Source organism: Sphaerodactylus townsendi, linkage group LG04, assembly GCF_021028975.2.
Source record: "Sphaerodactylus townsendi isolate TG3544 linkage group LG04, MPM_Stown_v2.3, whole genome shotgun sequence".
NCBI classification, from domain to species: Eukaryota; Metazoa; Chordata; class Lepidosauria; order Squamata; family Sphaerodactylidae; genus Sphaerodactylus; species Sphaerodactylus townsendi.
This window is the reverse complement of record NC_059428.1, coordinates 56,929,765-56,946,811: the sequence shown is the minus strand read 5'-3', so window position 1 is coordinate 56,946,811 and position 17,047 is coordinate 56,929,765. Positions and strand designations below refer to the sequence as shown.

General features: G+C 38.3%; 1 protein-coding gene across 12 annotated transcripts in view; it reads left to right on the top strand.

Moving 5' to 3' along the window:
* Positions 1–17,047, top strand: part of ROBO2 (roundabout guidance receptor 2) — a 547,539-nt gene that overhangs the window by 410,135 nt on the left and 120,357 nt on the right. For all 12 annotated transcript variants that reach the window (XM_048494577.1, XM_048494572.1, XM_048494575.1 and 9 more), the window contains 2 exons: positions 3,622–3,793; positions 13,049–13,254. In XM_048494577.1, the coding sequence (XP_048350534.1) occupies positions 3,622–3,793; positions 13,049–13,254 (378 nt within the window). The remainder of the gene's footprint in view (positions 1–3,621; positions 3,794–13,048; positions 13,255–17,047) is intronic.

Genomic DNA, 17,047 nt, shown 5'->3' with positions numbered 1-17,047 from the left:
CTGAAGCATTCTGCCCATTTCAAACTTTTTCTCCACGTTTTTTGCAGCACATTCTATTTTACATTTAAAAAAAATACGTTTTACCTTCTGCTGTACAGTACTAAACCAACATAGCAATCCAGTGCTTGCAGCTGTCATCTGAATGCTAGCAATATAGGACTGAATTGCTATATTGGTCTAGCACTATAGGACAAAAGGTAAAACTTTTTTTAAAAAGCCAAAATAGAACACACTACATAAAAAGGTGGGGGAGCAGCATTTTCAGAAGTGCTGCAGACATTTAAACACCACATTACCTCAATTCAGAAGTGTGAATAACACCTGAAAATAGAAGAAAGGAATTAAAAAGAACCCCATCTCAGTCCCACTTTGCAAACATGTCACAAGGTGCTGTTTTTTTAAAAAGAAAGTAAGTAAAATACATTAGCAGCTGACAGCCAAAGGGGTTGTGTCAGAAATGCCACCAAAAAAGCTGTTAGCAACTGGCCACTAAACAGAACGGTACCATATCTTTTATTTCGCTCATATTAGTGTGGATTTCCTAAAAGGCTACCCTATCAGTTTCCCATAATGTAGGCCTGCAGTCTCAAGGCTTACAGTGATAACCCGGTTCTCACTATGCTTGTCCTGCATACCAACTTTGCTGAGAAATATTGGTCATCGCCACCATTCACCCATGCTGGTTAGAATGAAGTTCAGGAAATGATGCCAGATTCTGAATGAGTTTTGCCTCAGGCTATTGAATGGTCAGGCTGCAATGTATGGTTTGATTAATTTCTCCCATATGAAAATATCTCAGGGTGTTGCTGATTTCATAGAGTTGAAACTTAAGCCATTCTGATGTTAACTATCTGTAGCTAAAGCCTCTGCATTTTCACTGAGACGAGACCTGTTTATCTTGGGGGATAGACTCTTCTTTCTAAACCAGTCTAAAGCTGCTGAAGAGGGGAAGGAGAGAAAAACTACCTGACCCCTGCCAAAAGGAAAAAAATTATCTGGAAGCACATTTTTGGAAGGGCATAAATACAAACACCCAGATTCAAGAGGACAGTAGCGGAAGTGCTGCTGCAGTAGAAATCTTCCTGTGTATTTATATTATGCACTACAAGCCAGTAGATTCTATGAAAAATGAACTGTAATTCCACTTTGTAAGAACATGTAAGTATAGGAGTTGAATGTAGCATACTGGTTAATGTTAGATTAGGATCTAGGAAATCCAAATTCAAATGCCCACTCTACCATGGAAGCTTGCTGAACAACCTTGGGCCAATAACTCTCTCTCAACCTCACATGCCTTATCAGTATAGTTGTGAGGATAAAATGGAGGTACAATGTAAGCCACTTTGGGTTCTCATTGGGAAGAAAGGTTGTGTATAAGTAAAGCAAATAAATATTTGCCGGATTCTTTTTTCGTATACCATATACTGATTTGCAGGAATATAAAAACTTCTCATCAAATTCTTTAAGTAGCAGCTTTCTCAGTGTTGTTATCTCAAGAAGCACCAACAATAGAATGAACTTTCTTGGATATTGTGGTTCAAATCCTATGCCTTATATATATATTCTCATGATTTTTCAATTTGCCAGACTCCTAGTTTCACTGATGCTTTATCAGGATATTAGTATTTGAGCTTTTATACCTGCTACAGTGTCACCAGTACCTTTTTTGTAAACTGAGAGATACTATATCTCAACAGATTCTTAGCTAAATTTTGTGGAAGTGTCTGTTCTGTTAAATAGTGACGTAGTGGATAATCCCGGTCATTGGTGTTATTAAGTATCGTCCTCTGTATATGGCTTCTCCAGTTCATTTTTATTTTGCGTTGTTCAGCTTGTTCACGTTGCTGTTCCAAGCACCTTGCTTATGTATGTTAAAAGTGCAATATTATTGGCCTCAGTAAAGAGAAAATTGCTTTAAGAAGAAAATGTAACACCATTTTTGAAATTATACCAGAAAGAACTGATGTGTTAGCAAACATTTTAGAAACCTTCTTGTAAAAGAGGCTTAATAACATGGTAATGTTTATGTAAAGTGGGCTTATAGTGTCACACTTGAATCTAATAAAGTGGACATCCATCATGTTGTAATAAAGAGAAGAGCTTCTAATTAAAGTAGGACATCATTTGCAGGATTAAAGTCATTTAGCGTAATTGAAAAGTGTTAATACCCTATTTTATCCTCTTCCATTGGTATTACTTCAAGGGTAAAACATTTTAAGGTGAAAATGTGTCTTGTGTCTTTAATTGAATGTTATTACCTACTGATTGTAACATGTTGAAGCTGTTTAATTACAAACCTGGAGAATTAATTACAATATTGAGACCCAGATCCCAAGAGGATAGAATGTTCTCTCTTTTTTGGCAAATAAATGTAACATTGAAATTGATACCTTAGTTGTTTATAATCAAACCTTGAAACGTAGCTCAATGTGATTCATTATGCCCACATGTTTTTTCTTAATTGAGCTGCAGCAAAGCAACAGAGGTTAACCAGGTTAATGCTTCCACCCTAATATGAAATTTTACAGGCTTTGTTGTAAGACTATTAATTTGTTCAAAAAAAAAATCTAGTCACTTTATTTTATTATCAAAATCAAGAACATGATACTTCAGCCTTAAAATGTGTACAGGCCAACATTTTTCTTGGATTATCTCTGTCAATTGATTTTTGCCAAGGGATCTTTCCTTCCTCATCAGAAACCGTCGGTTTTATAATACCTCTGTGGTAGAGCTGAGTTCAGCTACTTATGTTAACTCTCTCCAGTAAATTATATGGCATCCTTCACTTTGGACCTGTTCCTCCATCCTGTCTGGCTAAGTATAGCCAGCTGGAAGGGAGGAGAACTGTTCCCATTGGACTTAGTCTACTGCCAGTTTATGCATCAGCAGCTGGTCCTTTGTATTTGGTAGCCATCTCTCTAAAGCTTTTACCTGAACTCCACAGAAATACACCAACATGATGTAAGGGAATGTGTGTATTTCTTTGACCCCATTCTTCTAAGTGTAGTGTAATTCTACTAACATAGATAAATTCATTTTAGAGATGACAGTGATCTCCTTGCAACATACTATATTACCAGTTTTCTTGAATAACACAGGTTTTTATACTTCAAATAATATATTATGATAATAATGTGTTACTATTTGATCCCATGTACTGATATTCAGCTTCACAAAATCCCATTTGATCGTATGTGGCATTCTTGGATCCCAGTATCCTAAAAGTCCTGTAGAATTATGCTCAAGAAGGATGTTTATTGAGCAATAAAGATAACTCAAAATGAGAAGGAGAACATACACTTGTGAGCAGGAGCCTAACTACAGAACATCTTCATTCATTCATCTGAGCCTATATGTGATTTCTAAATTTTCTTAGGCCCCTATCTTAGGCCCCACAGATGTCATAATTACCAGTAGCTTCACAGTATGATCAGTAAAATGCTACTTCCCTGTACTATGTTTACTTTGTACAGAACATTTCTTATTTATACCCCAGTATCTTTTTTCTCATGGTAAATAATTGAGTAACTATATTGTTAAATGATATTTTTGGTTATCACTACTGCTGTACACTATCTTGTTAAATGGCTCACATGTAATGTGTTGTTTGTTTCTTTGCAGAATCTTCTCTTTCCAAACCAGCCTCTCCAGCCCAACAGCAGGTATTCCGTGTCACCTACAGGGGATCTCACTATTACCAACATTCAAAGATCTGATGCTGGCTACTACATCTGTCAAGCACTCACTGTTGCTGGGAGTATTTTAGCAAAGGCTCAATTGGAAGTTACAGACGGTAAGATGTTTTAAGATTTCTGCTGGTATTTTTATCTATAACAAATTAATTTGTAACTGTAGGTGTAAAGAATTATCAGGGAGAGGTGGCATTGCATCTTTTATCTCTTCAGAAGCAGGTATGTCCTTATTTAGCACAACCTTGTTAGATTAGAATGTTTACTATTTCAATATCAATTCTTAAATATTTCATGCTTAAGCTACTGATAATGAATTCTTTAACAAACTAGTTCAGATATTGTGGAGAACCAGGAAAAACTGTGTGATGGAAGGAAGTCCAAGTGGTCTGGACAGTTTGGAATGAAAAGTGGCACATGACCTGTGAGGGAATTTGCAGTTAAATAACAATATTTGGAAGACATGAACAGACTCTACTCATAATATGTTTGAGGCTGTACTTCTGTTTTTCATGTATGACTGCACTCATACGTTAGAATACATTTAGTAAAAATTAATGAAATACTAACAGCCCAATCCAGAGCCCTGCACAGGTAGGGGTGGTACTGCTACCATGCCGCTGCCTCCAAAGAGCTCTTCAGAAGTGTGGGGAGGCAAAACATAAAACAAAACCTCCGCACCTCTGGAAAGCCCCCATTGGGCTACATGGACTTGCATCACCAAAGAGGGTAATGTAAGTCATAGCCTTGGGCTGCAACGTAGCTGGAGGCAATGCCAGGGTGGAAGTCAACTAACATCAGCTCCATTCCTGGCCATACCTCCAGAACACCCCTGCTATGTGGTGGGCAGAGACATATCAGGGGGAAATGGCGCCCAGAAACATCCCCTTCTCCGAGCACCCCTGTGCCCTCCACCCCTGTGGTCAGGGGTGTGGCTCAGGGGTGCCAAGCCCTGTCCCCACTGACCTGCATAGAGGCTGGGGGTGGGGCCACATAGGAGTAGGATAGCCCACCACCAAGCCCTGCCTCCAGGCAGGCAACGCCCCCCCCCAGGCCTCTAGGCAGGCCAGCAGGGCCTGGAGAGGACAAAAGCCAACCTGCACAAAGACCAGGAGCAGGGTCACCCACTGCCTTCTGGGGTACGTATCCTAGGGAAGGTAAATCTGCAAGCACAGACCCGTGCCAGCTCCAGGAGTCACTTCAGCCATCAAACCCCCCTCCCCCATTTGGATTGGGCTGAATGAGTCATCAATGAAGCAGGGAATGTTTTTTTCTAATAATGTGTTTCTCTTTGGACGCAGAGATGAAGAATTATAACACACATTTTTTTTCTTCTATTAATGTTATTGTCATTTCTTCATGAAATTTTTACAGTTAACGCTACTAAAGATAATGAAAACAAAATTTCTATTTAGTAACCCTGTCATTTTATTCTAAAACCATAATATTCCTGATTTTAATAACTGTTGAAGTGCCTGCTGGTGGACTTTGAGGAACATACATATTTGATTTCACTAGCCCTGTGCTGATCTAAATGTTTCATGAATATTTGGGGGGAAATTACTAATTCTAAATAATCTGGCTTTTCACTACTGTATATTTATTATGAATGACAAGTAGAGAACGTCAGCAGCGCAATGGTGGTCTGAACATGAGTTTGATTATTTTCTTTTTCCAAAACTTTATTTTTATGATAAGGAAAGATAATTTTTTATCCTTGCATTTTTACAAGTGTGCTGCTCATTTCTGTAAATGAAAGTCTAACCTTCACTTGATGACCTACCCTCTGTTTCACACAATGACAAAATGATGCATTTTCATACAAGTCAAATTTACATGTAGATTAAAAGGACATTTAAAATTAATGGAAGAGCAGTATTTTCTTAAAATATGTCTACCGTGCAGTCTGATTCAGTACTATGGCTGTGATTGGAATAAACAGAGCACGCAAATATTGCCAAGAGGACATTGAGCTGTTAATGTTTGCACCTGCTGGTGCTGAAAAGATTTACTACATTAAGAGCTGAAAGGAGCAAGTCAGGTTCAAGGATATCAATGATGAAAAATTCTTCCTTCTGATAGTCTCGTCTTCTGGCCTGTTATTCACTCCTGAGTTTTCCTTGTTTATTCTTTGTCTGTTCAAGTAGCTATTAAGTTATGTCTCTGCTCTAAACATCATCATCATCATCATTATCATCATCATCATTTTATTGATACAAAAACAGTAATGCACAGCAAACAAGATCAATATGCTGGATTTTGTATTAAGTCACATGTTGGACACTTCCCAAACGTCTAAGACTGTGTGATGTATCGACGAATAATGCGTGCTGATCCGAGTGGGGTGGCCTTTTGCAGCTGACATATGGTGATTTTGTCAGCGCCAATTGTTTTTAAGTGCCGTCCAAGATCTTTAGGCACTGCACCCAATGTGCCAATCACCACTGGGACCACCTTTACTGACTTGTGCCAGTCTTTGTAGTTCAATCTTTAAATCCTCATATCGTGTAACTTTTTCCAGTTGCTTCTCATCAATTCTACTGTCACCTAGTATTGCAACATTGACTATCCACACTTTCTTTTTTTCCAAAATCATGAGGTCAGGAGTATTGTGTTCCAAAATGTTGTCAGTCCTAGATTAGTTTTCCGTGTTCATTTTCAGTGACCTTTTCAGGTTTGTGATTCCACCAGTTCTTTGTCACAGGCAGATGGTATTTGTGGCACAAGTTCCAGTGAATCATCTGAGCAACAGTATTATGCCTCTGCATGTAGTCCGTCTGCGCGATTTTCTTGCAGCAACGAAGTATGTGATCCATTGTTTCGTCTGCTTCCTTGTAGAGTCTGCACTTGGGATCTGTAATCAACTTTTCAATTATGGCTTTGATGACATTTGTTCGAATTGCTTGTTCTTGGGCTGCAAGAATCAGTCTCCTTTTTCAGAGTTCCATTTGTGAGCCACAACCAGGTTTTTTCCTTGTCACTTTTGTGCTCAATTTTTTTCCAGGACTGTCAATGGAGAGCCTTCTTTTGCCAGTTTTCTCTTCTGCTTTACACTGTATTTTGACGGTATTCACTCTTTGTCTTTTGCAGTTTGAGCAGTTTTCTGCTATTGACTTCCAGATCTTCCAGCTCTGCTTGCATCCAGTTTACAATTCCAGTAGTGTATCTGATGACGGGTATGGCCCACGTGTTGATAGCCTTGATCATATTCCCGCCATTTAATTTGCTCTTCTTTTTCTGACCCTTTGGACATACTCTCTGCAGACCACATTTTTCACATGTCCATGCTTGATATTGTCCAGCTGTAGTATGCCCAAGAATTTATAGGCTTCAGGCTGATTGCACTTTATTGTTTGTCCATTAGGCATCTCTATGCCCTCACTGTCAGTAATGTTACCTTTCTTCAATGCCACTGTGGCACATTTGTCCAAGCCAAACTCCATACTGATGTCAGTGTTGAAGATTCTGACTGTGTTGGTTAGTGACTGGATTTCAGTTTCTGATTTTCCATAAAGATTTAGATCATCCATATACATCAAGTGGGACATTTGTAGTCAATTTCTTGCCCAGGTTTGTTTTTTGTAGAATTGCTGACAGTGGGATCATTGCAATGATAAACAACAGTGGTGACAGTGAGTCACCCTGGAAAATTCCTCTCTTGATGTTGACAGTTCCATAGTTTTGGTTGCCCACAAACAACTCAGTTTTCCCGTGCTTCATTGCATTTTCAGTAAAATTGCCAATAGTTTCACAAACCCCAATGACATCCAAACTGTGTGGCAGTGAGTCGAATTATTATTATTATTATTATTATTATTATTATTATTATTATTATTATTATTATTATTATTATTATTATTATTATTATTACCACCACCACCACTAGGACGATCTCAGCTGGTTTGTGCCATAGACTCTGAAGCTCAATTTTCAAATCATGGCATCTAATGATCTTCTTGTGTTCTTTTTCAATGACCCATCGACTGCTATGTCGATGATGGTCACTTTCTTGATGTTATTATTATTCTGGTAGATTTCACAGCTGCCAGTTCTTTAGGTGGTTGTTGGCCTTCATTACAATTCGAGCCTTACCCAGAGGCCTAGGAAGTTGTAATGTATCAGCATAGTATTTGTGCAGATCCCAGCAGGGCTGCCTTCTGAATCTGACAGATGTTAATTTTGTCGATTTGAAGATGTTTCAAGTGCTGCCCTAGTGTTTTCGGGATGGCGCCCAGCGTGTTCTTATGTTGTTGTTGTTGTTGTTGTTGTTGTTGTTATGGTTGATTTCATAGCTGCCAGATCTTTAGCTGGTTGTTGGCCTTTCATTACAATTCAAGCCTCACCCAGAGGCCGAGGAAGTTGAAATGTATCAGCATAGTATTCGTGCGGTTCCCAGCAGGGCTGCCTTATGAATTTGACAGATATTAATTTTGTCATTTTGAAGATGTTTCAAGTGCTGCCCTAGTGTTTTGGGGATGGCGCCAAGTGTGCCGATTACCACTGGGACGACCTCAATTGGTTTGTGCCATAGATGCTGAAGCTCGATTTTCGAATTTAGTGACCTTCTCATGTTCTTTTTCAATGACCCTGTCGATGATGGTCACTTTCTTGTCCTCAATAACTGTGATGTCTGGTGTATTATGTTTCAACACTTTGTCCATTTGGATTTGAAAGTCCCACAGGATCTTGACGTTCTCATTTTCTGTTACTTTCTCTAGACAATGTTCCCACCAGTTTTTAGCTGATCTTATGTTGTAATTCTTGCATAAATTCCAGTGGATCATTTTGGCTACTGAGTTGTGCCTCTGTTTGTACCCAGTCTGGGAGATCTTTTGGCAGCAGCTGAGGACATGATCTACAGTTTCGTCAGCTCCTTTGCACAATCTGCATTTTGAATCATCTGAGGATTTTTTTATTCTTTCCTCGATAAAATTTGTTCTAATTGCTTGCTCTATTATTATTATTTCTCATATATTCAAGTCTTTCCATTAAGTTGATTTTTTTTTTTGGCTAAGCAGTTCAGAACAGCGTTTATCCGTTTACATAATATGTTTTCTATAACAATATGTTATTATAGTATGTTACCTGCATGGCTGTGAAGAATGAAAAGGTGGTAACAAAAAAGTTACGTTTGAATATATTTAGACTGCAATCCTGCACTTAGTGAGCCCAAGTTGTATGGATTTTCATAGTTCATAACTGGGTTTGGATGCCTTAGCATGACTCTGAATGCTTAGAAGGTCAGTTGCTGGTTTGAATTCAGTAATGCAGGAAGCATAGACAGTGTAAGACTGTTTCTGGATTATATGTGTAGATATAGGGTACCACAGGAGTATAACTGTTAAAGAATGTATTCTAGATTTTTAAAGCCCTGATTTGTATAGATATTTATGAGAGGCTACCTGTGTTACTAGAAAATATAATTTATTATATATCTAATATTGGCAAATATTTTGCATTAGTTTTCTGCTGTTCAGATGGTGATTCCAGATTTTCTTCCTAACCCCCACTTTTTCTTCTTTATTAATGAGTTAATAATAGGGATAATTTATCATTTTAATTTTGGATATATTTTTGTATACTTTAGATTAATTTTTGATTTACTTCAAATGGTAATTCAGAACGAAAGCACATCATGAGTAGAAAAGTGTTTAATTATACCTTATATAGCTGTGTTTCAGTGGTTACATTTTAATATATTGGAAATTTTTAAAGAGCAAGTGTTCATATGAGAAGAGGTAGCTGTGATAAAACATGCTGAGCTGACTGATAATTTTGCTGATTATGGACTATGGTGAGAGCTTTTTAATATATTCGAAATTCAGATATACTTTCTTGAAACATCACCATAAAAGTACATTTTCTCTGTGTCTTGTGGAAAATGAAATCATTTTTAAAAATTAAGACAGTCAAGGCAATTTTCTTCAAAAGAAAATTAGGTAAGCATCTCCATCTTATAATGGCACATTATGCAAATATACTAAAAGCTTCAATATACCTGTCAGCATGAGTGTAATATACAAAATTCAATTATTAATTCTATACAGTTTAGCTTTTTTCAGTGCACTTTAATATTAAAAGCCAAACTCAATTTCCTGTAATTTATTCATCATTCACTCTAGTTGTTTTATACTTCTGGTTCCATAGACATCACTAATTGCTATTTATGTACGCAATCCATATTTGTCATTAAAAATAGTATATTTTTATGTGGCAGCCTTTAGAAAAAGTCCAATAGCTTTTTCTTTATAAGGCAGTATATCAGTATTCTTATGATCCTAAGTAGAGTTACTGTACTGTGAGCCCAGATTTGAGCAACTCTGCATGCAATTTCAATGTTAGAGTATTAAAAAATTATTTCCAAATTATTTGTGTCATTATTTTTAAATGTAATGTTTTTCATGTAATTTATATTCAGCATTATTTTCCTGTACATGTGAATCTTAGAAAAACTTGGGATGCAAATAAAAAGCCAGCTTTTATGTGCAATTCAATGTCTTTTGAAAAATGTGTTTAAAATAGAGAAAACAACTAACATTTACATGGTGAAGTATTTAAAAGATTAGACAACAGCTTTGGAATTTCACAACTTTGAACAGAAAATTTACAAGTTATACTTATGAAGCCAGTATAGTTGTCTTCAGATCTCTGGAACACTTAAGTGTTCATTTAACCTTTAGCCTTAATGTCATGGAAACCTGTAGTCATCTTTCACACATAATACTGTTGAAAATGAGGATTCCTTCTGGCCAGGAGACTCTCTATTACTTTATTGATCAGCCACAATTAGAGGATTATGGCCTTTTTATTTGAGCAATAAAAACTAATCAGATCTTTTCAAACCAAGTTTTCAAAATACCAACACAATAATCTATCTCAGAACAAATGAATCTACAGTTAAAGTTAAATATTTAAAGTTAAATAGTTAAAATTAAATATTTATCTAACTTGGGTTGACCCTCCTTTTAAAGCTAAAGTTACTACCTAGTTGGCTAATGATTTCTGCTTACCGTAATTTGGATCTGAATCCTAACTGGGGACAATCCCTTTCTTAAAAAAAAAAAAAAAGCTTTGATGGATTTAAAGTTTGAATGCAGAAAATATAAATCCATTAATATTCTTTGTTGCTTCAGAGCTCCTTGTTCGTTGCTTATTGTTCAAGAAAGATTATCTGTTGCCTGTTAACAGTGCCATTCTAAGCAGATCTCTCCCTTCTAAAACCATTAAAGTCAGACTAGTGTATCTCTGCTTATGATGGCACTGTATATATTCATCAATGGCCTGATTGTGCATCATTTTTTTTGTATTTTTGGGTTTGAGACCCAGAAGTTTTCAGAAAAGCTGAAAAAAGCTAAGTCTGTATTGGGGGGGGGGGGTTCCCCATTTTTTCAGATATTTTGATTTTTTTCTATTTGTCTATTAAACTTGATTCCGAGAAGTTCCCAGCATTCAGCTCTGTGCCACTTGCTGCCCCTCTGAGCCCTGTGAACATCAGAGGTGGTGGGGCAGAGCAGAATGCTGGCTATGGCTCTGCTAGGCTCAGCATTCAACTGTTTGCCACTGCCACCACCAAAGTCCATGTAGACTTCCGAGTTGGCAGAGGTGGTGAATTTAAAACTCCTGGGATGTTAGAAGCCAGACAAGAACAAATATTTCAGTTAGGCTCATTCCGCACATGCAGAATAATGCACTTTCAAACTGCTTTCAATGCTCTTTGAAGCTGTGCGGAATGGCAAAATCCACTTGCAGACAGTTGTGAAAGTGGTTTGAAAATGCATTATTTGGCGTGTGCGGAAGGGGCCTAAGACTTGTTTTTCTGTTTCAAAAGCTCAATTCAAATAGTTGTATCAGGGATTTTTTTAAAAGTGTTAGTACTAATTTACCTTGATTGCTGTTTTAGTGATGGCTTCTGATCTAAATAAGCGCCAAGAACTGGGGCACATGAAAATGGATTTAATTACATCAGCACTGAACAGCCTAATTTCATTTCTATAATCTGATGTTTGTATTTTTAGTCAAAAACTAGTTTTAAAAAAGCTATTCTTTCCTGCTTGACAGATGGCACAGGGGACACAGGAAACAGCAGAATTACTTATGAAAAATTCTTCTTGCAAGAAAAGTGAGCATACGCTTCTACTTCATCTGATAGCAGAATGAAGCATGTATGAAGCCATGTACTCACAAGTCACAGAATCATTTGTAAATTAATTCAAGCATACAAATGCACAGATTTAAGGGAAAGATTAGAGCTCATGCTTTGAAAGTGTGGTGAAAGGATTTGTGTAAGCAGCTAGACAGTTTGATTAAGTTTGAATTGTTCCTCACTGGAGAGCAGTTTAGTCAATTAACTGATTAAAAACCTGGGATTGTTGTGTCATGTTTACATGATGTTTCTTTTGATGAACTCACTGAGAATTAATGCAAGAAAACGTCTGCATTATTCAACTATTAGCTGTCAATACTGCAAGTTGTTATTCTTTTGATTGTATTGTTATTCTGATTCAGATGAAGAAGCATAGGCCAAGATCCAAAGAGCAGCTTACACTCATGCAGAAGCCTTGTGATAGCTCAATTAATTTTGTTGACTTTTTCATTTTACCATATGCTATATCAGAATGGATTTTGAATCTCACAAAGATTCAAAAGCAATTTGGTATGTGTGTTTTAAGGGCATGGGTGTTTTAACCTAAAGCTTGAATCGAGAGAACTTCAAACATAGATTTAACTTCCTGTCATCCACTGGATCACCTGAAAAGTTGCTCTAGAGACTCAGGAAACTCTTGGGAATAAAAACAGCTAGTAGAAGAAAAACAGCTAGTAGTCCTGTTACACAAAACCATGTGCAAACGTTTGACCACAACTCTGTTCTATAGTAGTTCTGTAGCTGTGTTTGTGCTTCCACCTGTTGTGCAAGTTTTCATGGAAGCTGAATAGCTTTTGGATTTAATTTCAGTTTTCTTGTCAACGTTCCAACACTGATAAAGATAAAATTCTCTGCCACAGAAGCAGTATTTTCATTCACAAGCCCGTCATCCCCATGCAGAAAATGCCTCTGGAACCATCCCAGTGTTTACATTTAGAGTTTTGTATGCTCTTGTATACAGGGAAATTGCTATTTTTGTCACTTTTCTTTAAATAGTTTTGTCACCTGCCTTCAAGATCACCAAAGTAATTTACACAGTGTAGAAGGGAGTATTATCTAAGTGTCTGTATCTTGTACTGCAGCATTGTTGCTATTTCCTAAAAAGAAATTCACAGAGTTGAAGTGTTCTTTTGATAATGGCATGGTACAATAAATACAATTTGTAATGTTATAGGAGTTAGAAGTACAAATATTCATTAACTTTATTTTTATTTAGTTCTGACAGATCGGCCTCCACCCATCATTCTTCAAGGACCTGTAAACCAGACACTTGCAATAGATGGAACAGCTTTGCTAAAGTGCAAGGCTACTGGTGACCCAATGCCTGTTATCAGCTGGTTAAAGGAAGGATTCACTTTCTTGGGCAGAGATCCTAGAACATCTATACAGGACCAAGGAAGTTTGCAAATCAAGCCTCTACGAGTGAGTGTCATCTATTATAATAGCACATTATCTTCTTGAGAGTCAAAGATTTTATTGAATGTATTCAGCTAATCATATATGCTTTTTGAACTATGGCTTAGATAATGTCTATTATCAAGACATTGTTGCAAATGAGACCATTATGGCCAGTTGATTCACTTTTGTCAACTACAAAAAGTCATGCACAGGACTTTGGAGTTCTAATTGGGAGTATTCCGTTTTGTATATTCATCAGTAAAACTTGTCTTTGCTTAATTTGAGATATAAAACATTACTGTTTTCTTGCAGTTTAACCAAGAGCAGACCTTTGAAATTTCATGTGCACCTTTCCACATTATTCCATACAATTAAAAAAAAATGGTCTCTCTATAAGGAAACCTGAATTGGTTTCTATACTGGAGTACTTTTTTCTGTACCCAGAAAAATGGAGGAAGAATTCATATTCCTATTAAAAGTGAATGCTGTAGAAAAGAATAACAGTGATTTTATCACACTGCAGTGGAAGATAAGGGAACTATGTCTTATTTTACATTTGTAAATACCATCATGATGTGTTACCAGTATGTGGTAGGCAAAGATCTAGATAGAATGCTAGTTTCAAAGATCTAGATAGAATGCAAACACAGAGATACAAATATCCACAGACAGCAATGCAGCTCAGAAAAGTATATATAGATACTGCACTCACAGTTAAAATTTTAGTATAGGAACTATTTAGTTGCCTTAGCATGAGTGCTAATGTTTAATTTTATTAACACTCTTTTTCTCCCCTCCCCAGCTTATAAATAGACAGCTGTAGCATACAAAACAGAAAGGCCATTTTCTTTCCTTCCACTATCTCATCAGTACTTGTAAATGAATTGTTAAGCTCCTTGCAACAAAATGGAATTTATTAAAAATGTATGCTAGCTTTCCTTGAGTAAACAATTTATCCTCCCTCTCACTGCTAAAGGGAGGTCTGGGCCATGAAGGTTAATGCATTTTTACTGTAGAACTGCATTAAAGAATGTGCTTGAATAGTCAAGATTCCCCAGTTGTGTTAGGTAGGAGCAATTAAAGATGTAAACGTGATGATTTCAAACAAAGTTTCAGTAGTGCGTCAAGAGTTTGTGAAATACTGGTCAGTATCCAGCTTTGCAAACCAACGTATATGTTTAGTTAAATGGGTCCATCATTTCTTTTAAATTAGCCATGTTCTAAAAATAGACCAAAAAGAACTAAACTAAAAACCTGCCCAAGAAAGTTTTAAAAATGCAGAAATTGTATTGATTTTGGATGGCTCATTCATATGAAAAAAACTTTCTCAAAAACATTTGGCTTCTCTATAATGCAGTTTGAATTCGTGTTCAGTTTGAAGAACCTAGAAAAACAGGTGTAGAAGATTGAACAAATCTTGACATGTTGATAAATGTGATCTAGAGAGGCTGACAGTTTCCCTTGTAAATATCTTATACATGAAAGGAATAGTGGGAAACAATACTAGTTTGGTAATAGAAAGTAAGTTTGCCACCTTAAAAGACAGAGCAAGGGAAGCCTCAACTTATTCCAATTTTTTTAACCCATGAGGAACAATAGTGCAATCCTAAGGGCTACCCACACCACAGCAGCTAGCCACCAGTGTAACTATGGTGCCAGTAGTCCCTAAAGGGGTGTGTTAATGATCAGGCAGCAGGAAAAAAGTGCAAGTAGATGGGTTTGGAAGCAACTGTGTCATCCCCAGCAGATGAACCATGGCATCCCAACTAAATATTTCATTGTAATGGCTGGGCCATGATTAATTGGGCAGGCAGAACCAATGAGGAGCCAGTAGACCTGGACACCTTATCCTGCATGTGTAGGAAGAGGAAGGGTGTTCCAGGGATTAATGTGCCTTATCCATGGCACTAACCTCCTCCTCTATAAAGGGAAGAAGTCCTGCAATCAGTCCCAAAGCAGCTGACAGAGTTGTCAAGGGCCCTAGGAATTCCCCTTCCATGTTTACTCTGAGCAGCCTCTTGGCCCAAATGGCTTAATGGCTGTCAATACCTTGAGAGGAGATGCTGAAGGAAGATTACGTAATCATGGGTCTCTTCGGCTCACTGGCAGGTGTCCCTCACAGCAACTACGAAGGGCATCCCGAGCCCACTCCGGCTGGATATAGAATGGTGGGACTGCTGGGGCAGGGCATCATGCAGTGGCCCGTAATGTCACTGTCAAGTTCCCCAACAGCCTCTCAATACACATTTGTGTTTCCCCATCTATCACAACAGCTAGCAGAAGCACCAGGGTATAGCACCCACCGTCACAGATGTTGCCAGCCTTTCCATGCACTGGTGACCTCTAAAGAAAGCATCCCGCCACTCACAGTGGGTCTATTTGAAGAGAGTATGGGGTGGATGGGATGAACTGGGGTTGGGCTGTATGTCCAGGAATCAAACAAGGGATTAGAGTCCTCCATGTCACCTGGCATCCAGTAATGATATCATCCAGTTCCGGAAGCAACTCTCTGCCTTCCACACCTACACCCTCAAAATTTCTCACCCCCATCCCGCCTTCCAAAGATGTCAATTCCACTCACTGCATGGCCTCATTGTCAGCTGCTGCTGGGGTCTCCATGATGTCCAATATCCACAGGACAACTGTCCCAGCCTCCACAGCTCATTATCTTCATACTGTAAGGGGACAAATATGGTCCACAACATCAGTCGCAAATGTTAGAGAGGAGCCTCGCAATGGGGAAGAGAGAGCAGTTCCCCAGTCCATGTGGTCAGCCATACCATTTTGCTCTGTGGTCATCACCCAGACTCAAAGCCATCTTCCATCTCTTGTCCCTAGCTCAGCAGCCAGGGGGCTGTGGTCTGCCTCCCCATCATTGAACTTCATTTCTTCCTGGCTTAGCACCATGGAACAGATGCTTGGGTCATCTGGCTCAGATAAGCATCCATTGAGGTTAGATGGGGTAGCCATAATGGCAGAAACTCCTTCTATCCTGAGCCTGGGGCTGGTTTGTGGTTTTCCAGGGCACAGGCCATCCTACCAGTCCTCTGGATCCTCCTGTTGATAGCCCTGCGATAGCATCTCTACTCTGGCGACCATCCAAGCCCTGTGTGAAGAACCCAGGCCAGCTCTCCAGGACCATGTTTTTTCCCCACTATGTCATCCTTGTCCTTCAGAGGGACCTGCTCTACTTCAGATTCCTGGCCACCAGATCTTCATGGGGTGGGGGGATGCGACTATGGAAGGCTTTGAAGCTATAGGATGTACAAAGGAGAGTCACATGGCCAGAAATATGAGATATAAGAGCAATTCTGGTAGTAGAGTGCTAGAGTGACAATAAGGAAGCCAAGGGATTCATTGGAAGACCAAAGAGTGAGAGACTGGAGAGACTGTCATGATCAACATTAATAGGAAGGTGACCTTATGGAGAGGCAAGCAAGACTGATGATGTACTGCTGAGGAGGTAGACAATGATTCATTCCACATGGCAAGCAGATACCGGGGGGCTTTTCTGTTTGCATTGATGAACTGACTTGTTGTCGTATTTGAGCACCAACAGTGAATGTGTGTTCTTGCAGGACTTCTGTGGCTAACTGTTATTGTATACATGTTTGTGTGGATGTTGAATCTACTGTCATTTTGCACTGCAGTTTGCTATTCCTACCGAATGTAGCCACTCCATTGTTTATGATGGTTTGCTTTGACTTATCTATTCCCAGTTGAATCTTTTTTGCTTACCATCAGATCTTCATGGCCAAGTTTTCAGGTGACATCCATGATACAAAAATATTCATGGGATCAGGCTTCAATTGTCCGT